We start from the raw sequence: 24,241 nt of genomic DNA, 5'->3' as shown, positions 1-24,241 counted from the left end.
GAGGCAATTGGAGTGAAAAAAACTATCCGTTCTGGGAATCTTATTCCTCTTAAATCAGTTGCATCTTTAGCACCATGTCATAGATTTGACTCTGTACATCATGAATCTCTAACCCTGTTGCCCTTGTAAAAAGCATTTGTTTTGTATAATTTATGACAAGAAGTTATTACTCTTAAGAATAAGTCACTTTCCACAAATAGATTGTGTTATATCCTCTTTACAACTAGCCTGGCTGACGCGACCCACGTGACTACACAGCGAAGAGCTGTGACCGAGAGCTGTGTTAGCCAGACTATTTACAATAGTGTACAAAATGGCCTCTTGCAAGACAGTTAACCAGAGCCATGTTCAGCAACAGAAATGGTAACACACTCAGTTTATCCACTTCACCAGTGTTTGACTAATCTTTTTGTTTATTAATCGTTGTATAAGGCCACTCTGGACTGTGCAGACTTCATTCAGAGAGGAGGAATTAAATCAGAAATACAGTATCACATTGTCCTTGTTACATTTTCAATGCCCTGCGGTGAGCTCCATCTCCTGGCGCAGTCACCCTGGACAGCATATCCACATCATAATGGAGTAAAAGTCAAGTTATACATCAACTGAAGCAAACTGAAGAGTACAAATAGACATGATATGACATAATAAACCACTGCATGAAGTGTTAAATAAGTACATGGTGCATGTAGCATATGTCTTACGAATCACTACACAAGCATACGCTTTTAGCATGCTTCAGGAAACTCAAATGTGAAGTCCTGCTGTGGTGGCCTGTGTGTGGTTCTCTGTACATCCCACTCATCTTATACAGGGTCTGTGTATCATGCATAATCAGGCTTCATATGGAGTAGAAAAGGTAAAGACAGCCTACATAGTGAAGAAGGTCATCCCAGAGATTCCTAGATCAGATAGTAGCACACACACACACACAAAACTCAGCATACCCGGAGTAAGTGGAATCCCATCTATTCCCATGTCAGCATGCATCCGCCAGCACAACTATCAGGCGTCCAATGCTTTCTCTCTAAGCCATCTTTGGTTTCAGCCAAGTGGCACGAGTCCTCTATGTGATGCACACACAGAGGTTCAATTCCCAGTAGGGATCTAGATTAAACAATCATATTGGTCATGGGGTCGAGACGGTGTGCAAAGAGGAAAGTCAGAGGACAAGCCATGCAGTGAGGAGGACATTGCACTGGGGAATTCTAGGGGTGACAGATTTTAGACAGCACAAAATGAAAGAATGGCTAGTGGGGTAATGCTGTAAATGCTAACCCAGTGTACCTATATCAATCTTTAAATCAGTGGTTCAGCAGAATCAGTACAACCAATGAGTGTACTACACAGTCTACAGGCATCAGTTCTCATGTCACTTACCAGTGCCTGATTCCGTTTATAGACCTAATTAGTTATAGTGGTTTCTGGTCATCCATGGACAAAGTTCATAGTTTTCAAACCTTTCAGCCAATTTAGAGTATGGAGATAGATCCCAAGTCTCTGACTATGGAGAGTCCACTAGGACTTGAATCCCTCAGTTTTAAGCTACATTGACAATCATAGGAAACCAACATAAAAGCTCCATAAGGTAATGAACAATAACATAAAACACAAATGGAAAAGACAAACCACCATTCTGATGTGAATATAGCCAGCCCACCTGAAGGTAGTGCATTGACCATTTTACCCGCACCTATTCTATTTGACACAAGGCAAAATGCAACCCCACATCAATGCAATCTAGGGATTGAAGGAGATAACTGGAGAAAAGACACATTCTGATTGTAGCGATAAGATGAAACCCAACCATACCAAAAAGCTGTGCCCGAACTGTGAACCTACTGTGAGAAAATCCTTCAATAAACCAGCCTGATATTCAGGGCCTGTATTGTGCATGTGCCTCAGACTAGGTGTTCTGATCTAGGATCATGGTTGCCTTTAAGGTCATAATGAATTTGATATGAACACAGAGAACCTGATCCTAGATCTGCACTCCTACTCAGACGATTTATGAAGATTGGGCCCAGGAGGTGACTACCATGCTAACTGCAAACAGCACATACCCCTGTCAATATTCAGGAGAGCAGCTTCACTTCGTATAATATTAAACTGTAAAAAAAGTCACATATGGGTCGTTCCGAAATTAGTGCCAGTTACAAATATTAAAAGCCTGTTATATTAAGTGAAGTGCCCTTTAATACTGACCACATGGAACCTTTTATTCATATTAAATCAGATTTATAAAGACCATTTAAACTGCCAAAATTCAGCATTTTGACATTTCCCTCTAAGCATCCTGTGACTCCTAGGAAGATTTTAACCCACTTAATTTGAAAGCCCTAGTTATTTTGTTGCTTTGACAAAGTAATTTCTGAAGAGTTCATTATTTCATGTGATTAGTGATTCATTTTAAAGTAAAAAAAAAAAAAAAAAAGAAACTAAAAACAAACTGAACTCTCATTTTAATATGGTGAAATTCCTTTGTAAATATTTCTCTAGTCAAATCATGGCGTACAAGCAGGTGAGCTGGTTCTACTCTTTTTGGCAATTTTCTGGTGTTTTTTTGTGGAAAACAGAGCCGGTTGAACATAACACGTCTACCCTGTTACCCATAAATAGACAGGCTAGAAATGTTTGAACAATTTAATTTGCATTAAATTGCCCCTCCCTGTTGCACACACACAACAAACTTCCATTTCCTCTGTCACAAGGGGATTTATGGCTGATTTAACCCTGTTACGGTCAACCCTGTTACTTTATTTGGCACTTACAATGGTCATTTATTTTATTTAACCTCAAGATGGGAAAACGTGTTTTGAACACGTGCTCTTTATGGCAGATTGTTAAAATTGGGTGAAATCAAGTTTTACACTACTCAAAAAAGGCACCTAATTGGCAGAAAGACCCATATGCCATTGCAATATCAGTAGCATAAAATGTTTTTTCATTTATTTATTCTATCCCCTAATCTCGCTATCTATCACTAGAAACCGGTTCCATTCATAACTCTCGACCTGAAGTTCTACTAAAAAGGAAAAATAGAACAAGACAGGTGTTCTAAGGCAACGGGGGTTTTCGGCAGCGATATAAACTCATAGAGTCCGTCTTTTTTCCTCTCCTCTACCATAAGTCCCTTTCATAGAGTCAAAGTCAGTGGAGTGGTGAGATATAGCTGGAAAATCAGAACTAGGGTGGAGAATGCTACAGTAATTCATTCAGACAGACAAAGCCTCGGCCCACAGATTCTATCTAGGCAGTGGAGAGCATTGGTCTTCAAGTTCAAAGTCTGCTATACTATTGATAAAGTTTCAGTTGAGAATGCTGATCAGATCAGAGGAAGGAACAGAAGAAAAAGGCATGGCTTCTAGTCCAATAGGGGGAGCCACCCACCTCTCCCGACTGGAAGTCAGTTAAGAACTAATTCTTATTTACAATGACGGCTGATGGGTTAACTGTCTTGATCAGGGGCAGAACAACAGATTTTTACCTTGTCAGCTCGGGGATTCGATCTAGCAACCTTTCGGTTACTGGCCCAACGCTCTAACTACTAGGCTACCTGCCACCTATAGGCATTGATATGAGGTTCAGTTGAAGGGTGAAGGCAAAGAAAGGAGCGCTTTAAGGGCCCAGGGCCCCTCTGTCACATCCCTGCTCCCAGGCATAAGTTAGGAGGGGAGAGTCGGCGGCAGGAGGGTGGGGGATGGGAGTGGAGTGGGTAAAGTTGGTCCAAGTCAGTGGTTCTGTTGGAGCTTGGTTAGAGGTTTGGCGGGAGCTTCGACCGGCGGCTTTGCTGGGGCTTTGGCAAGGATCTTGGGGGACGGAGCCGTGGCATGCAGGCCTGCCTCTGTGCCGATGTGCACAGTGATGTTGGTGTAGAGGGGGAAGTAGTCACGTGACAGCACCTCATACTCCACCGTGTTCATGCCGTCCAGCTTCCACGTCTGACGCGTCTTAGCCAGCATGTTGAACCTAGGGGGAGGCAGGGAGAGGTTAGTGATGGACTATGGGTTTATTCAACAGACCTCGGTCTTATTCGACAGAGGGCAACATTCAGAGGTAGCAGATGGAAATGTACAGATAGGCAGCACATTCTATTTAAAATAATCTGAACTTGTCACCCTACTGAATGGACCCCAGCCATACACAAACACATGCATGCAATGCACACACGTGTGTGTCAGTCCTGTACCATACCTCCTGGGGTTCACGTCGTTTCCCTTGTCCAGCTTGTGTTTGATCATCTTGTATCGGCCCACCTTCACCGATGGACGAGAGATGAACATCCCTCCTAGGGATACTCTGAGAATGGGAGAGAGGGATCGGAAAGGAGTTTTAATTTAGTTCTTATCAATTATTAATAATAGGGTTATTCAGTGTCTTTAAATTGTATCATTTTGTCATTTTGACAGAACAAACCACAATGGGTCCATAGCTCAATGAATTGGCTCAATGTTCCACCCCCAAAACACCCAAGGACCCCCTCTCACCTGACTCCAATGTCATCGTCCTCTCCTCCCCAGCCCCAGTAGTTGTTGGGGAAGCCGTTCATCTTCAGGTAGTGCAGTGGAGACAACGCTGACACCCCTCCGAAATACATCTTGTATGGCAGCCTAGGAGAATGACAGCAGATTCAAACAAAAATGAAGGATCAGATAAGGAACAAGTGAAATCAGAAATTAGTGAAGCCACACAATGAAAGAACTAGAGTATTCACAATTCAAATGGAATACATTGTGTTGAATAAACTTGTGAAAATCCAAGAGAGACTTACAGTCAAAAGAGGAACTAATAAACCACGAGGGGAAAAAGAAGCCAAAATAAAGAGAAAAGACTGACTTGTATCCAAACTTGTCCATGGCGATGGCGGTGTGCTTGGGGTTGGCGTCGCACATGTAGGTGTTGCGGTCGTCCTCAGGGATGAGGTCCACATCATGGAAGAACAGGCAGTCCCAGTCCTCCTCCCGCATGGCCTCTCGGAACCCAACGTTCATCAGCTTGGCCCGGTTAAATGTGTAGTTACCAGCCTAAAGAGGGACAACAGACAGTTATTTATTTTTAGAGACCCTTACGCCAGCAACAACCAAAAAAATATTCAATCTTGACATGGTTTCTATACAAATAACAATAGGTTATTCAATATGAATGTTCAGTATTTCCCCTAGGATTTTTTTTTAGCAGCGGTGGCAAGGGTAGCATGCTGCAAGTGGTAGCGCAATGACATGCTAGCTGTTCCCATAGACTTCCAGTCATTGAGCTAATGACTATCCATTTAAAAGCTCGTCTCAGCAGAACGATAGCTAGATAAAGATATACATGGCAAAAAGTATGTGGACACCTGCTTGTCAAACATTCCAAAATCATGGGCATTAATATGGAGTTGGTCATCCCTTTGCTGCTATAAAAGCCTCCACTCTTCTGGGAAGGCTTTCCTCTAGATGTTGGAACATTACTGCGGGGACTTCCTTCCATTCAGCCACAAGAGCATTAGTTAGGTCGGGCACTGATATTGGGCGATTAAGGTCTGGCTCGCAGTCAACATTCCAATTCATTCCAAAGGTGTTTGATGGGTTTGAGGTCAAGGCTCTGTGCAGGCCAGTCAAGTTCTTCCACACGGATTTCAACAAACCATCTCTGTATGGACCTTGTTTTTTGCACAGGGGCATTGTCATGCTGAAACAGGAAAAGGCCTTCCCCAAACTGTTGCCAATTAAGAATTCCCTTCACTGGAACTAAGGGGCCTAGCCCAAACCATGAAAAACATCCCCAGACCATTATTCCTCCCCCACCAAACTTTACAGTTGGCACTATGCATTAGGGGTCAGGTAGCATCCGCCAAACCCAGATTCGTCCATCGTACTGCCAGATAGTGAAGAGTGATTCATCACTCCAGAGACCGCGTTTCCACTGCTCTATAGATGAACTGATTTGTTGGAAAGGTGGCATCCTATGACGGTGCCACATTGAAAGTCACTGTGCTCTTCAGTACAGGCAATTCTACTGCCAATGTTTGTCTATGGAGATTGCATGGCTGTGTGCTCGATATTATTTCATCTGTCAGCAATGGGTGTGGCTGAAATAGGCGAATTCACATTGAAGGGGTCTCCACAACACAATGACATAGTGTCCATACAACAATAATGTTTTTTTTAATGCAGTTTACTCTCCGTTAGTGGTCTCGTAAAGCCAACCCTAGGCAACACAGGTCTTGTTACAATGTCTCTGTTGGCATAGAGGAACTACGTCACTGCCTAGGTTACTACTTTATCTGCCTGAATAAAACCACTGCAAAAGGTTTTGCCTGCAAACTTTGGTTTTGAATCGCATTAGTGGAAACCAAGACTGGTCTCAGGGCTGGTTGTAGCTACATATTTTCAAGTCACGTCAGAGACAATTTTTACGTTTTAGCTAACCTGTTACGTTAATAATGCTCCTAACCTGCTATGAAAAGTCACTTCCTCTTGTCAAATCCGGCAGACCTGCCCTGAGAGCAGTGAAATTATCCATTAATGATATACAGCGCTCTGGCATGTCTGCCTCGTGATTTGTTGGGGGGAGTGTCCGGAAGTACATATATTTTTCCCTTATCGACATAGAGGAACTAGTAATTCAATGCCTATGCCAGAAGAGTCCATCATTGAAACCAGACCCTAGTCACCTGCAACTATTCAACATGGAAATGAATTGTGTCGTCTACATACAATGAAATCAATAGTCTGATCATTTACAGTACAACGGATCACCTGTAAATCGATACAATAGTACAGCATACTCAAATGGTTTAATAATATTCACAAAATTAGAGCATCTTTCAACCACAAGGCTGTGTGTGATTCCATGGTTAGGACACCAGAGGGTGGTTTTGATCTAGGCTGAATGTATACTTGGCCTCACCACTACAGCTAGAAGGTAGTCCAATTGAATGTTTTTTGGTCAATTGTAAGAAGTGTAAAGAACATCTTCATACGGATAGGCTGTGTTACAGATTGCACAAACAATTGATAACATTCATGTTGTCTTTAAAAACAGCAATCAGCAGTTGAAACAATAGTGTTTTTCACAAACCCATTTCGGTAAAAGGCTGAAGGATGGGGCTGGTGAAGTGTGTAACCACTCCAATTCATAGAGGTATGGATGCAAGGACTGACCATTCATGACATAGTTTTAACCATGTTTTGAGGCTAAACAGTGTTTGTTTACATTTACTTTGTTTACAAACATTAGAGTAAAACAAGCTTATATTTTCAGTTCTCATGGAGTGTGACAGTTGAACTAAGCTCGTCAGGTATTTATAAGTTATATTGTTCAAGAATCAAATGGGTACATCTTCATTTATACACCTAAAAATGTATGTAGCAACTGAAGACTGCCCCTTTAAAAATGAACCTTCTGAAAGTGTGTGTGGCTGCACATATGCATTTCACCTGGTGGATGACGTAGATGCCGTAGTTGAGCTGCTGTCGCTGTAGAAATGGGTGAAGGTAGTAGAGGAGGAACTTCAGGTGGTGCTCCCGGTTTCTGTGGGGAATTATTATGGCGGTGCGGTGCCGCGCCTCACAATCAGGCGGCCTGTAGCGCCCCCCGCGGACCACCAAAGGATTCTTCCGCGCCACTTGGGCCAGTGTCAACCCGGAGGGGAAGATGACGTGGATTGGTCCACCTGAAAAGAGAAACGGGGTGAGGAAGCCAGATGTCAAAACAGCATTTTATTGCTATACCTATATCATAACACACACCAATGAATAAAAAATCAGTAAGTTGTCCATACTAGTACGCTCGTTCTAACAGGATGTTTTGGATTCGAGAGCAAAACTTTTACATGAGGCGACAGCACAGAATGCAGCGTGCCCCCTTTTATCCATGCTGTTCTGTCGTCTCAAAAACATTGCATCTCCAATCCAAAATGCTTCAGTAGAGACAAAGAAAGTTTTAGCTTCACTGTCCAAATAAATACTTAGGGGAGCGTAGGCTGTGCTTTGAAGTTTGTCACTTTTTTTTTTTCAATGAAAAAAAGTAGGAAGTTGGACACAAGGTAAACTGACCATTTGAACACAAGTATATTCAGTCCCTCTAGTGGAAGCGTACAACAAACTCTCCTGTTGGGTCAGCCGCCACCAAGTCTCAGCTCAGTTTGAATGATCTCAAAGTCAAATCACATCCTTCCTTCTCTAATCCGGGGCAATCATTGAACATTGATCCAAACCTGACTGTATAGGTGAAGCCAAGGTTCCACCATATCATGTCTACTCAAAATTCTGGTAACTATCCCAGAAATCCTAGTTGAAGGCCTCCCGGAATCACAACAGAATAAGCAGGAAATACAGAATTCTCCAACTAGGATTTGGCAAGCCCACTACCCACCCAACCTGGTCGGATCAGTAGCTAACTAGCAGGGACAGTGGAATTATTTGGAAATTCTCTTCCACAACAAACCAACCGAGGCTACTGACTGCCCACATTTCACATTAGGTTTTCTGGCACACTAATCAAGTATCTGAGCCACTATTTTTACGAGAAAGTATTGTTCTGGCGTACATTATAAAAAAAATTAAAAACATTCCCTTCATTCTGAAGAGGGAATGAAGTAAGAGATACAGGGGGAGGGCTGGACAAATGAAGACAGTGGCTGGTGAACTCAAGAGAAATAAGATGGGGCTGCCATCAGGAGGGACAAGTTGACTTGTGTGTGTGAACTCACCTATCAGGGGAGACGTCTTGGGGCAGTAGGGCATGTCCTCGCCCCGGCCGTGGTGGGCCTTGGCCAGGAGGGACAAGTTGGCGTAGACGTCACCGCCCGTGTGATTGCTTGCGTGGAGAGAGCCGGCACCGAACGTCCCCGTCGCAGTGGTCTCCAGCTTGCGGAAAATCCTGATGAAGTATGACACTCGCTTGTGGTAGCCCTCACGGGACAGCAGCGCCATGACAACCAGCTGAACACCCAGAAACATGAACAGGTAGCGCCATTTTGACTGTAGCCACGTCGCCATGTCACCGGCTGTGTCACAACAAAGGACCTTGGAGAGCGGTTTGGTGATATGTTTGGCTTCGTTAGTCTTAGCAACCTACACTAGAGGAACGCTGTGGTTGGGTGAAATAGGATGGGATTGTCAAGTTGGTACGGGGGTGTATGTTTTTACTGTAAACACGTGTGCACTGTCGGTACTGTGCAACTGTATGATATGACGTGCAACAGGCAATGGGTATGGAGGTGTATGAATGAAAAGTGAAAAATCCTTGAAATGTTTCTTAGATATTATTTTCAGATATTAGAGTGTAATATGAAGTTAGATCAAGTTTATAGTAAAAGCACAGTGAGAAACCAAGAAAGGCACTTTGGTTTAGCTGATCACTGGAGAAGCAAAAAAAAGGAGGCAAAAAAATATCCTGAATAAAAATGTTTTTATTTCAACCTCTTGTCCCACCACAAGTTGAGATGTGTCAATCTCCAAAGTCTGCTGGTGGCCCTCTGGTTCATTGATGGCGTGTGGTGGCTATGCCAGCCCAACATCATGCTATTAGAATTCCATCAGTGTCCCAACCACCACCACAGCTCGTTTGTTTCCAGTAAAACGGCTGACTGGGTGCTGTTGTGCTGCCTTGTGTTCTCTAGCCGCTACTCTCATGGGGGCCCTCTAAACAAAAAGCCACCAACAAAGGGAGGATAGAGGCCTATAAAGCTGCCTATCTTTTACAGAGGATTATGGTTTCGTTTGGCTTGACAAGGCTGGCTGCCTAGAGCGGTAGGAAGAGGGAGTGGACCAAAACCAGTACAGTGGGAGGAGTGGTCAGGGTCTGGCTGGGTCTGTGTGTGTGTATGTGTATATATATATATGTGCGAGTGTTAAGTGAAGGGTGTGGGGACGGGGCAGACAGAGAGCAAAGAGAGAAAGGGGGAGGTCCGATGGCGACTGCGACTATTGTCCCATTCTGATTGACACACTGGGCTGAAAGACACTTCCAAGGGGAAGGGGTCCACCGGGCCTGACAGACAGGGGCTCAGACCAAATCACGAGAATGGTGCTCTGAAAGACAATGAGAGAGGTAGGTGGTTAAGAAGTTACGATTTAAATCCTATAAACAATCCATTCTTGCTGCTTGCATCTTTCCCAACTAGACTAACTGTTTAGCACAAATGATGCACAGCCGGAACAAAACAGTTTGTTTGTTTTCAGCTAAACAGAGCCAGGAGGACTCAGGCATAACAGGGGCTCCAATACGGACGCCTTCGTCGACAGACCACTGAAAGCAACCGAGGAGCGGAAAGAAACAAGCTCATAGAAACTGAAGGGAATCAAGTTAAAAAGCAGTGGTTGTTCTAGCGCTAGGTACTACTACTACGACTACCTCCTCAGATAGACCATAGAACGATCGTGGGTCGTTAAACGGTCCTGCTACTTGTGCTCACGTAATCCTCCGTCCTTGCGATGGCCGTTGGAGAATACCCGACACGCCGGCACTCATGGATCAATTAGTGCTCATTAAAGACGCCAGCCTCAGACTAACTCTAATCCTAATCCCACATGGAGAGCCCGGGGATTGGCAGAATGGTAGAGAGATACAGAAAACAGGATGAGAGTCAACGGACAAGAGTGTGTGTGTGTGTATAATAATGATATATGTAACAGGGTTTCTGATAGCTGGCTTTTGGCCGTAATAAAAAATAATAATAAATTGAAACACTGATCAATTAAATTACTGAATTGTCGTCGTACCCCCCCCCCCCCTATTCTATTAGCCTATTCATTGATGGTAAAACATTTGACCAGTCATGTTTATTGGTCTATGGGTTAACTTTCATAATTCGTAGAATTAAATTGTATCATACGCACAACATACAGATACAGCCTTTTAGTGGAAAATCTGTTAAGTAGCACTTTTAAGCCCAATCATTGCACAAAATGTCTTAATGCAACCTGTTAAATAGTTTTTGGCCACAATTAAAAATATATATTTTATACACACACGGTCAAGTTTTAGAACACCTACTCATTCAATGGATAAAAAAAAAGTACATTGTAGAATAATAGTGAAGACATCAAAACTATGAACACATATAGAATCATGTATTAACCAAAAAAAAGTGTTAAACGAATCTAAATCTATTTTATATTTGAGATTCTTCAAAGTAGCCACCTTTTGCCTTGATGTCAGCTTTGCACACTCTTGGCATTCTCTCAACCAGCTTCACAACATTCTTCAAGGAGTTCCCACATATGCTGAGCACTTTATGGCTGCTTTTCCTTCACTCTGCGGTCCGACTCAATTCCAAACCATCTCAATTTGGTTTAGGTAGGGAAATTGTGGAGGCCAGGTCATCTGATGAAGCACTCCATCACTCTCCTTGATAAAATAGCCCTTACAGCCTGGGAGGCGTGTTTTGTGTCATGTGTCATTGTCCTGTTGAAAAACAAATGATAGCTCAAACCAGATGGGATGGCATATCACTGCAGAATACTGTGGTAGCCATGCTGGTTAAATGTGCCTTGAATTCTAAATAAATCAGACTGTCACGAGCAAAGCACCACCACACCTACACCTCCATGCTTCATGGTGGAAACCACACATGCAGTGATCATCCGTTCACCCCCACCACGTCTCACAAAGACATGGCGGTTGAAACCTCCAATTACTCCAATTTGGACTCATCAGACCAAAAGGACAGATTTCCACCGGTCTAATGTCCATTGATCATGTTTCTTGGCCCAAGCAAGTCTCTTTCTTTTGGTATCCTTTAGTAATGGTCTCTTAGCTGCAATTCAACCATGAAGAACCGTTTCAAGCAGTCTCCTCTGAACAGTTGATGTTGAGATGGGTGTGTTACTTGAACTCTGAAGCATTTATTAGGGCTGCAATTTCTGAGGCTGGTAAATCTAATGAACTTATCCTCTGCAGCAGAGGTAACTCTTGGTCTTCCATTCCTGTGGCGGTCCTCATGAGAGCCAGTTTCATCATAGCGCTTGGTTTTTGCAACTGCACTTCTTGAAGTACTTGAAATTGTCCGTATTGACTGACCTTCATGTCTTAAAGTAACGATGGACTGTCATTTCTCTTTGCTTATATGAGCTGTTGCCATGATATGAACTTGGTCTTTTACCAAATAGGGCCATCTTCTGTATACACCCCCAAACCTTGTCACAACAACTGATTGGCTCAAATGCATTAAGGAAATAAATTCCACAACTTAAGGCACACCTGTTAACTGAAATGCATTGCAGGGGACTACCTCATCAAGCTGGTTGAGAGAATGCCCAGAGTGTATAAAGCTGTCAAGGCACAGGGTGGCTATTTGAAGAACATCAAATATATGTATATATTTTTTGGTTACTACATGATTCCATATGTGCCATTCCATAGTTGATGTCTTCACTATTATTCACTACTGTTATTATACACTATTAGAAAATAGTAAAAAATAAAGTACAAAAACTGTTGAATGAGTAGGTGTTCTAAAACGTTTGACCGGGAGTGGGGGGGCGTAAAAAAAAGATGATAATCAAATGCATAGGCAACGGAAGGCAGGCTTCATCAGCGCATCACGCACCACTATGCAATGAGCTGGAGGCAGTATGTATTTTGAAAATGTATAGCTACTTACAGTGCATTCGGAAAGTTCAGACCCCTCGACTTTTTCCAAATTCTATTACAGCATTATAAAAAATAAAACAAATGGAATCCCCCCCCCCCCCTAATTTCACACAATACCCCATAAATGACAAAGTGAAAACAGGATTTTAAAAATGTTTGCAAAATATATAATAACTTATTTACATCCGTATTCAGACCCTTTACTTTGAGACTCGAAATTGAGCTCAGGTGCATCCTGTTTCCACCTGTGGTAAATTCAATTGATTGGACATGATTTGGAAAGGCACACATTTATAGAAGGTCTCAGTTGTCAGTGCAAAACCTAAGCCATGAGGTCGAAGGATTTGTCCATCCACAGGTCAAAAAGTCTGCAGCATTGAAGGTCCCCAAGAACACTGTGGCCTCCATCATTCTTAAATGGAAGAAGTTTGGAATCACCAAGAAACACTTCCTAGAGATGGCCGCCCGAACAAACCGAGCAATCATGGGAGAAGGGCCATGGTCAGGTAGGTGGCCAAGAACCCAATGGTCACTGACAGAGCTCCTCTGAAGAACTCCACCAATCAGGCCTTTATGGTAGTGGCCAGACAGAAGCAGTGAAAAGGGCAAATGACAGCCCGCTTGGAGTTTACCAAAAGGCATCTAAAAGACTCGCAGACCATGATAAGCAAGATTCTCTGGTCTGATGAAACCAAGATTGAACTCTTTGGGCTGAAAGCCAAGCGTCACGTCTGGAGGAAACCTGGCACCATCCCTATGGTGAAGCATGGTGGTGGCAGCATCATGCTGTGGGGATGTTTTTCAGCAGCAGGGACTGGGAGACTAGTCAGCGTCGAGGGACAGATGAACAGCGCAAAGTACAGAAAGAGTGGGGCGAAGGTTCACCTTCCAACAGGACAACGACCCTAAGCACACAGCCAAGACAACGCAGGAGTGGCTTCGGGACAAGTCTCTGAATGTCCAGCCAGAGCCCGGACTTGAACCCAATCAAACATCCTGGAGAAACCTGAAAATAATTTAGCTGTACAGTGATGCTCTCCATCCAACCTGACAGAGCTTGAGAAGATCTGCAGAGAAGAATGGGAGAAACTCCCCAAATACAGGTGTGCCAAGCGTGTAGTGTCAAACCCAAGACTAATCACTACCAAAAGGTGCTTCAACAAAGTACTGAGTAAAGGGTCTGATGTAGTCATATTTCAGTAATGTAACACATTTGCAATTTTTTAATTTTTAAAAATGTTTTTGCTTTGTCATTATGGGGTATTGTGTGTAGATTGAGAGGGGGGAAACAATGTAAAAAAAAATTGAATAAGGCTGTAATATTATAAAATGTGTCAAAGTGTAAAGGGGTCTGAATCCTTTCCGAATGCACCGTAATTGCTTGAATCCTGAACGTTTTACTACATATCAGGCATGTTTTAGCTTGCTTTAAAGTAGCCTAGACAAAATCTGACCATATCCGTGGAGGCAATTATTTTATACAGACATCCACATGCCATTGAAACTAGTAGCCTATTTCTCTCATGTGCTATTGGTCATCAACCTTGTTTCATTGTCTGGTAGCCAAATGCACAATCGCACGTTGTCTTGTGTGCATTGCTGCACTAATAATGTTAAGGTGGGGTGGGGGGGGATAGGTTTATCAAATTTTTAAAACTAAAACGTTCTCATCCGTTGCATTAGATTCATTACTTTTTAACATTGTTCTATGTAGTCTAGGATTTAGGATCCATCATCCCACAACTGTCCCAGAGTCTGTTTGGGCTATTTCTTTCGACAAGCTGACCAATGAAATAGGTCAACTTTTGTACTATGGTGGATGGTAGATTGAGCCTATATCAAAAGGCAGCACATCCATAAGTCTAGGGGAAGCTAAGCTTTCCTAAAATAAATACATTTAATTGCCAAAATTATGTAGCCTTAGAACCATACTCCTCTCCAGAAATAAAATAATTCAAAATAGGCTACTAAAGTATGATTTGGCCACAGAGGATCATTAGCTGAACCGAGCCTTAAAAAAACATTTGTAGGTCGTTTTAAAATCGCATTGCCTACAGTCGGAAGGCAGCCCGCCCAATTTGGGCAGTGCGTGCTGCAAATACCAAATAGATCATTTCAGATCAAATGTTTCATCATATGATCCAAATACAGCAGGTGTAGGACTTCATCTTCATTGAAATGATTACTCACGTGCCCTTAACCAACAATGCGGAGTTTCAAAAAAGTATGAAAAATGTGCTAACTAAAAGGAAAAATGATTGTTGAGTTGCGACAGTCAGTGAAAGGTAGGAGCCCAGCCAGGGATATCACAATATTTCAAAATACAAATTGAGGGAAAATAGTGTAGAAAGCAAATGGCTAATGCTGTAAAGACAATGAAAAGACGAAGCTGTTTTTTAGTTGAGCGAACAACAGTAGACCCATAGCCTAATCTTATTGGGACCAGTGGAGAGCATCAGCCATATCCCCGGTGAGTGTGCACCGTGCATATTCACTCTCATTGTTGGGTCACTGCCACTTAAGTTTTTGGTAAATCCTCCAGTTTAGATGGATGTCATATTTATACACTGCTCAAAAAAATAAAGGAAACACTAAAATAACACATCCTAGATCTGAATGAATGAAATATTCTTATTAAATACTTTTTTCTTTATATAGTTTAATGTGCTGACAACAAAATCACACAGAAATGATCAATGGAAATCAAATTTATCAACCCATGGAGGTCTGGATTTGGAGTCATACTCAAAATTAAAAGTGGAAAACCACACTACAGGCTGATCCAACTTTGATGTAATGTCCTTAAAACAAGTCCAAATGAGGATCAGTAGTGTGTGTGGCCTCCACGTGCCTGTATGACCTCCCTACAATGCCTGGGCATGCTCCTGATGAGGTGGCGGATGGTCTCCTGAGGGATCTCCTCCCAGACCTGGACTAAAGCATCCGCCAACTCCTGGACAGTCTGTGGTGCAACGTGGCGTTGGTGGATGGAGCGAGACATGATGTCCCAGATGTGCTCAATTGGATTCCGGTCTGGGGAACGGGCGGGCCAGTCCATAGCATCAATGCCTTCCTCTTGCAGGAACTGCTGACACACTCCCAGCCACATGAGGTCTAGCATGGTCTTGCATTAGGAGGAACCCAGGGCCAATCGCACCAGCATATGGTCTCACAAGGGGTCTGAGGATCTCATCTCGGTACCTAATGGCAGTCAGGCTACCTCTGGCGAGCACATGGGGGGCTGTGCGGCCCCCCAAAGAAATGCCACCCCACACCATGACTGACCTACCGCCAAACCGGTCATGCTGGAGGATGTTGCAGGCAGCAGAACGTTCTGTTCGTTTCTCATCTCATTGGCTGAGGAAAAGTAAATGTGGACAGTTATTCTAACATCTTCAAATTGCACGGTAAGGACACACGTCCTTGCATCCTCAATTAATATTCTCTGTTAAGATTATTATTAATATTACCATATTCTAAATATGAATGTCATTCTGAGCACCGTGGGTGGTCGCCCTAATCAGGTTAATGCATATGGGTTTGGTACATTTCTCAAATTTCTGGTAAATTAACGTGCTGCTGGTCAAAATGTCCGGCGCCACATTTTCATAACGGAAACCCTGATATGGGAGTGTGTGTGATCTGAAACTGTGAGCACATCAGTTTCAACAGCTCGCCCCCTTACCCCGCCTTTTCAGCTTCAATACTCCTTAATCCCCAGTCAAGTCACCTCATACTCAGAGGAAACAAGTTCATTAAATACAGAGAGAAATGGAAAGACATGAGGGTGCGAGCACAAAAGGAGTCTGCAAAATGAGGAGATACTGGACTGGAAGAAGAGAGCTAGAAAGAGGGAGTGAGGAGAGGAAGAAGAGTTATTGTTTTTGCAACTGGAAATATGAGCAGATGAAAGGTTGAACTTCTCAGGTCAGTCCTCTCAAATAAGTGGCCAGCAGCATCATATAGACAGCAACCATATAGGTGTAGTGGCTATATCCTTAGAACAAACATGATACCATTCATTTACTATGGTTTAAATGCATACTATACCACCGTATGTCCAATGTCTACTGCAGTTTCACAGGTGTTTACATGAATAAAATCAGCTGATCAACAGGGTCTGTATAGTATCATTCCATCCCGGTTAAGGCTCTCGGGGGCTGTACCGACTTGAAATGGGATATAGGGTTGCTGCCTGGGATATAGTGTAGAAGAACAACTTGGCAGATGGCACCTCTCTTGACAAAGCCAGGGCCTTGCCTTCTTAGCATGCATATAAAAAGAGCCAGTGACTTGATTTAGATGCCCCTGTTCCTTAGGCTATGTGATGTTATGTGAGGGAATCTGAGAATGACAAGAGGAGAGGGAAAGAGGAAGCAGAGAGTAGGCCCATGGCAATTGGCTAGTTTCGTTTTTTCCCCTCGTCTCACCAGCGTTCAATCCAGGCTACATTCCCTCTCGAGTCTCGACATTTGAAAGTCAAAGAGGTAGAACTGGCATGACAAGCTCATGCAGGCCCGAGTCAGCCAAAACAAACATCTTCCCTCCGGTGTTCTTTCACCTCCTCACATCGCCCCTCTTCAGACTGTGCAGCACACGCTTTAGGCTGAGTGATGGCAGCTATGAAAGAGTACAGGTCAGATATGGGACAATCCTTTTCTGCCTGGAGCCATAAATATTACATGTATACTGTATGTACACATGCATACTCGCACACACTGGAATGGATGCGAGAATAGTAGTCAGCGAGGGGGCCGAGGGAAGAGAGAGAAATGGGGAGGTGGGAAAGGGGGGCAAAGGGAGAGCGAAAAGTATGCGAAATGTATATAGAAATCTGTCAGTGTGGCTGGTTATTCAGGATCCCACGCATGCGTGGCTCATAGCCAGGCAGCCAGCCGGTCAGGCACAGGGGACCCACTGAGAGACAGGCAGTCCCGGGGAGGGGCGCAGTCAGCCAGCTCAACAGACTGCTGGGAAATATAGGACGACGACACGCCCCCCCCCCAGCAAAAACTAAGACAGGCAGAGCATTAGGAGAAGAGAGTGGAGGAAAGTGGAAATATGTAGCCAAGTACTTGAAAACATCTGGTGTGCATCTGTCCCAAAGGAGAGCTGCAGAGCAGCAGCAGGGGTGTAAGAGTGGGAGGAAGAGGATGGGGTAGAAACAGTTGATAGGCCTTGCGTTAGAGTCTGCCGCCTGTGAATCAAAGCCTTAACCCGCCGGAGCAGAGCGGGATGCCAGACACAAAGAGAAGGGTGAGGAGAGATGCCATTTTCGGCTGATTAGGGGAATGCGTACTATAGTCATCCATCTATCGATACATTCATACATCAGCTGTGCAAGATTGTGCTCTCCAGCTTTAACCTTGTGTTCTCTGTAGTCTGCAAATCTGCTCCAATATAGCTTTGGAACTTGGGCAGAAAAGGCCATCAAATCCTTGCACTCTATTCAGAATTATTCAGTTCTCGGCACTGAAGATAGGCTCCACTGAGAGTCATGTAGACTTCTGCAACGTTTCACCTCAGATTGTTAAAAGAACCGTACCAACATATCACCTGCCGCCAGCGTTCCATTACCAAGCAAACTGCCACAAATACTATACCTGTCAAGCCTGTCTGATGAAGTTACTGGTCTGAACAAAGCTAACAGAAACCATGTGAGGGGAAAGAGTAGAAGAAACAGCTCTCCCCCGTCGGCTCACTGCCACTCTCAGGTGTAAGGTGACGACACAACAAGCTATCCGTATTCAATTACTAAACTCAACTGAAATCCTTGAGGATGGTTCCTGACTCCTGAGGATGTGATATGACCATTGTGATATAGGCTAGCCTAGGACATGAGAAAACGTAGGCTCCTTCCCAGAGTCTGTGGTATCAACATAAGAAAAGAGGCTTGAGCCAGACCAGCTTAGTTTGCACTGCCCTGAGCATCAATATGCACCAGAAAAATGTGCTTCGTGACAACAGCATTATCTTTACTTGACTGCCAAGACGAGGGAAAACGGTTTATACTTGAATAACCACTTAATTTATAAAGGCCAAGCCTATATTCTAAAAAAAATTAAATCCAAAGTTACAGTAGCTAGCTCTTCCAACTAAACAGGTCCAGGCAATTAAAACATTAGCATACACAGTGTGAAAAAGTGTCAGCATATTAATGAGGGCTAGCGCCCTTGTCATAGCAACCCACGGCAACACACTGGCCATTCATTGTCAGTGCAGCTGGTACATGTCTCTTTAGCTGCTCCCTCAGGTCTGAGTCCACTGGGACAGGCTCACTGCTAAAGAGAATAAAAAAATCTCTATAGCTTCTTCTGGTTCTCCTTCACCGTTTGCTGCTGCTTGGGTAGTTACTAGTTTGAGTAGTTTCCATAGTGCAGAGTTCATTTGTGGCTCGAGCACACCACACACCTCTGGGACAGCCCTCATTGCAACCGTGATGACAAGCTGCACGGCTCAGTAGCTAAGCAATGACAACCATAGGGGCTCAGTAGCTAAGCAATGACAACCATAGGGACCAACCAGAAAAAACTGAGGATAACCACGTAAACATATAACAAAAACAGCACTAAGAGTCACACAGACACATGAACGGCGAATGTGTTGCCTTTCCACCGCTACTATCATTCCAGAGTTCTGGGCAGAAAACAAATAGATGGCAGCCTGGGACAGATTCAACATCATTGTTAGATTGTGTTGGGGCAAAATGTAACGTCTTGCCCTGGTTGGACAGAAAGGGAGCAGGGTCAGCAATGGATCCAACAAATAGGAAGGCTAACACTAATGAAACAGCCACAAGAATCAACAGGAACTGACATAACAGGTTGCCTTATCACCTGGGGCAAGTGAACTGAGTAGTCGTGCAAGTTGAACCTGCTCTGTGGTTGTTCCATTGGGCATGTGACAGTTTATACTGAAAACCACACAACATAAAAATGTGTGGTTCTTTCATTATGTTCACATAAAAGACATAATATTTCATTTCTGCATGCAAGTGATCATATCTGACAGGCAGCCAATAGCCTACTCCTTACTTGGCTAATGGGCAAGTACACTTCAGACTTTAAAGGGATAGCCTTTTATCTACTTCCCCAGAGTCCCATGAATTTATGGATACCATTTCTATGGCTCTGTGTTCAGTTGGAAAGTTGCTAACTAGCATTAGCACAATTGCTAACTACGGTTAGTGCAATGACTGGAAGTCTATGGTAACTGCTAGCATACTAGAAGATACCATAGACTTTGTCATTGCGCTTCCGCTAGTTAGCATTAGCTCACAAAACTACCTCCAACTTCCTTCATACTGAGTGGCAGAGTAGCCTAGTGGGTAGCCGAAAGGTTGCGTTGGACTAGTAACCGAAAGGTTGCAAGTTCAAATCCCCGAGCTGACAAGGTACAAATCTGTCATTCTGCCCCTGAACAGGCAGTTAACCCACTGTTTCTAGGCCATCATTGAAAATAAGAATTTGTTCTTAACTGACTTGCCTAGTTAAATAAAAGGTTAAAAAATTTAAATACTGGATGCCTCTGCATCAGACTTAAAAATGGTATCCATCTGACTCTGGGGAAGTAGATGAAGGGCTTCGTTGCCAAAATACTGAAGGGTCCCTTTAAAAAAAGGTGTCATATACCTGTTGAAATTAATTGAATGATCACACTGGTTGGCTGCTTGTGTAATGCATGTGTTTGCATGTTTAGCATGAAACTGTAGGCATCAAAGCCCAAATGGGTGAAGCATGTCATTGCAGTCTCATCCACAAACGGAGAGACACCTCCAAGTATCACATTGCATGCATGTCTGTACAGACCAGAGCTCAGTACGTTTTTTACATTCTGGAACATTAAATTGGTCATAAACGGTGCTGTACTGAACAACCAGTTGAAAAACAGGGAGGGGTTGGGTTGTGGGTTCAGGAAAAGGGCAGCATGGCCACTGTCCTTTAAATACACAACTTATTGCTTCAAATCACACCCTCCAAAACAGGAGCAAACGTACCTCAATGTCTGTTCAAGAACGTTTTGGGGAAACGTGTCGTTCAGTACAAACAGTTATGCGACGTAGCAAACGTTCAAGCGAACTGAACGCACCAGAACAGGATTTCAAAAACTCGGTCTTGGGGTCCCCCATAGGTGCACGTTTTGGGTTTTGCCCTAGCACTACACAGCTGATTCAAATAATCAATGAGTGATGCGTTGGTTATTTGAAATCAGCTGTGTAGTGCTAGGGCAGGACCAAGTTTGGAAACCCTGTGACAGAAAATAGGATCTAGCTGTTCAGCAGACGTCTGCGTTGGTAAGGTCAGGCTCTTATCCCATAAACACTGTGGTCTAATGTTAGAGCCAGAATCCACTCAGTCAACCTGCCAGCTCTTGTGACGAGGTCTTTGTGGCTATTTTTCCTCACTCTGGTAACTATTTAAAAACAGAGAGGAGAGTAGGGAGGAAGGTTTGCCCAGCTCAAATGATGCTGCCCAAAGCAAACGGATTACAGAACAGGTGTACACCTTCAACAGATGGCGAACGGCCATGGCTGGGCAAATATAGAACGCAAAAAGACTCGATTACACAAACCACTGTTGTTTAAGTTACATTCACACCCTCCTAATCCTGTTTGCAGAGGGGCTGCTAGATGAATATATAACTGTACACAGGACACTCCTAAACCTTGAGTATACAAGTCTTCCATCATAGCTGGTTGATTTTGTAAATACGGGCACTTTTGGATGTTAAATGTTTTTTAAATGAAACCAACTGCTTTTTATCTCTGAATATTTTCTTCACTATCTGGAAACAAGATCTAATAGTGGCTGAGACCATACCATTTAAAGAATAAACATATTTATTGGTTTCCACAAATACCCGAGGGTTAATGTCATTACCAGCACATCAAAAAAATGTGCTATTTTAGTTAAAGAAAATTACAGAAATTGTGCCTAAGGGTTTATATAACATTTCAAAATAAAATGAGTTTTTCACCATTTAGAAGTTGATTACATGTATTTATCATTGTCATGTCTAAATGTCCATATAGGCCTTGATGATACTCAGAAAGATGTATTTACCACATCAAAATCGTAATATTTTACATTTTAGGAATGATCAAGCATATAAGGTTCACATATGGCAAAAGTAATCTATATCAATTCTAATTAATACATCTTTGCCTCATATGTACTGTAACAGTAATGACACTGGTGGCATTTCATGAAAAATGCCATTAAACATTTTAAATGTCACAGTTGTACATGTTTAATTTTGTTGAAGATATATTGTTCCGATTCATCCCAAAAGGTGTTTGATGGGGTTGAGGTCAGGGCTCTGAAGGCCAGTCAAGTTCTTCCACACCAATCTCAAAATAACCCTTTCTATATGGACCTCGCTTTGTGCACGGGGGTATTGTCATGCTGAAACAGGAAAGGGCCTTCTCCAAACTGTTGCCACAATGTTGGAAGCACAAAATTGTGTAGAATGTCATTGTATGCTGGAGTGTTAAGATTTCCCTTCACTGGAACTAAGGGGTCTAGCCCGATCCATGAAAAACAGCCCAAGACCATTATTCCTCCTCCACCAAACTTTGAAGTTGGCACTATGCATGGGGCAGGTATCGTTTCAAGCATCCGCCAGATTCGTCTGTCGGAATGCCAGAAGGTGAGGCATGATTCATCACTCCAGAGAACGTGTTCCCACTGCTCCAGTGTCCAATGGCGGCGAGCTTTACACCACTCTTTACACCGCTGCTCTGCCACGGAAACCCATTTCATCAAGCTCCCGACAAACAGTTATTGTGCTGACATTGCTTCCAGAGGCAGTATGGAACCCAGTAATGAGTGTTACAACCGAGGACAGACAATTTTTACAAGCTTCGGCAATCGGCGGTCCCATTCTGTGAAATTGTGTGACCTACCACTTTGCGGTTGAGCCGTTGTTGCTCCTTGATCTTTCCACTTCACAATAACAGCACTTACAGTTGACCAGTGCTGCTATAGCTGGGCATAAATATGATGAACTGAATTGTTGGAAATGGTTGCATCCTTTGACTATGCCACATTGAAAGTTGTTGAGCTCTTCAGTAAGGGCCATTCTACTTTCAATGTTTGTCCATGGAGATTGCATAGCTGTGTGCTCAATTTTATACACCTTTCAGCAACGGGTGCGGCTGACATAGCAAAATCCACTATTTTTAAGGGATGTCCACATACTTTTATGTATATATAGTGTATGTCCTTGTCCTCTCCTTGGTTGATTTAGGGGACATCTCATGGAATAAATCATTAGTCAGTAATAACCATATTAAGTCACATAAATAGACATCAAAATCCCTCAATCATCCTAACACAATACAAAATATAATGGTCTAATTTAGCAAACGTGTCCAATTTCAACTTAAATTATGATCATATGTAATATGTATTTTCAGGTCTTAAGGTTAGTAAACATGTATGAACTAATACCTTGTCATTACCACCACATGCTTTCCTGAACATCACAGTTCATTATGTGGTGGTAATGACATTTTTACATAAATAGCAGGGATTCTAGCATGCTAACTCCAGTTGAATAGCTAACATACAATGTATCCTAAATACATAAAATAAAAAGGACTACATAATTTGCTTAAATTATAGACTACTTGGTAATGACATTCAATAAAAATATATTCTCAAGTCATATTTCCCTCTATTTTTCTATAATTTCCCGGCATCAAAATGTGAATTTCCCTCCATGTGCTCCGCTTGTCACTATTCATATAACGTTACATAGTAACCAAGCACGCACACACACTTTTGAAAAAACGTTAATATAATTTGCTTGTCGCGGTGGTAATGACAAAATACTTAGAATATTTTGTGTAAACATTTTTTTTAAGAGGTAGCAAATGGCTTATGCACATATGTATATAGTTTTCAGTTGACTTAAAATCCAGACATGTTTTAGTCTTAACTTAAAGTGTGTTTAATAAAATAAAACATTCTTTAAAATCTGACCATAACGTATTTGCTAAATCCGTCATTGTAAATAAGAACTTGTTCTTAACTGACTTGCCTGGTTAAATAAAGGAAATTACCCAGCTATTCCCTTGGAATAAGAATTCCTTACTTGGTCACGGACATGAACAGATGCAACAATAGCATGTACCCTACAGACAGAGACACACACACTATGGTGTCCAGTAGACTAATCAGTTTTTACATTAGACCATTCAAGTCTTACTTTAGATTTTGTACGAGTCATGATGATGTAACCAAAGACTCCACCATTTCTGGTGTAGCTAACTTACCTGGGCTCGAGCCTTGCCTAAACAACTATTGTTAAAGCGGCCACAATAAATACTTAACATTTTAGATAGACAACGTTAGCTACGCACCAACTAGCAACTGTGACGGAGAAACAAGCTGTAAAATACAGCAAACTAACGCTAACTCCATTTCATTCTACTTTGCTAGCTTGCTAACGACTAGCTAACTTATTTCATACACTGGCATGATTTGTTAACGTAACGTTAGCTGGCTATCTAGTTAGCATTATTAGCTAGATACACAAACTGTGGCCAGCTTACCAACTAAATGCAGGAAATTGTGTTTACCAATCCAATCCTGTTGTTCGGGGATAGCGCAATGGTTCCTTTACTAATTTATTCCAGGCAACGGCATTGTTAAAC

The 24,241-nt window shown here is 42.8% G+C and overlaps 1 protein-coding gene across 1 annotated transcript; it reads right to left on the bottom strand.

Moving 5' to 3' along the window:
- Positions 1–393: 393 nt before the first annotated feature.
- Positions 394–24,229, bottom strand: si:dkey-199f5.8 (beta-1,4-galactosyltransferase 3). The gene is made up of 7 exons (XM_029679864.2): positions 24,140–24,229; positions 8,696–10,019; positions 7,422–7,657; positions 4,837–5,024; positions 4,488–4,610; positions 4,195–4,299; positions 394–3,969 (listed from the first exon to the last, which is right to left on the bottom strand). The coding sequence occupies exons 2-7, from the start codon at positions 8,982–8,984 to the stop codon at positions 3,732–3,734; spliced, it is 1,179 nt and encodes a 392-aa protein (XP_029535724.1). The 5' UTR covers positions 8,985–10,019; positions 24,140–24,229; the 3' UTR covers positions 394–3,731.
- Between the last annotated feature and the right edge of the window lie 12 nt (positions 24,230–24,241).

The sequence above is a fragment of the Oncorhynchus nerka genome, linkage group LG14 (assembly GCF_034236695.1).
Source record: "Oncorhynchus nerka isolate Pitt River linkage group LG14, Oner_Uvic_2.0, whole genome shotgun sequence".
NCBI lineage: Eukaryota > Metazoa > Chordata > Actinopteri > Salmoniformes > Salmonidae > Oncorhynchus > Oncorhynchus nerka.
This window is presented reverse-complemented; position numbering and strand designations above follow the sequence as displayed.

Excerpts from the sequence above, each read along its gene's own strand:
- si:dkey-199f5.8 (XM_029679864.2), bottom strand. The coding sequence starts at position 8,984 with ATGGCGACGTGGCTACAGTCAAAATGGCGCTACCTGTTCATGTTTCTG. Across the intron at positions 5,025-7,421 it reads GCATCTACGTCATCCACCAG|GCTGGTAACTACACATTTAA; the intron begins GTGAAATGCATA and ends GTCCCTCTTTAG. Across the intron at positions 4,300-4,487 it reads GACGATGACATTGGAGTCAG|AGTATCCCTAGGAGGGATGT; the intron begins GTGAGAGGGGGT and ends TCCCATTCTCAG.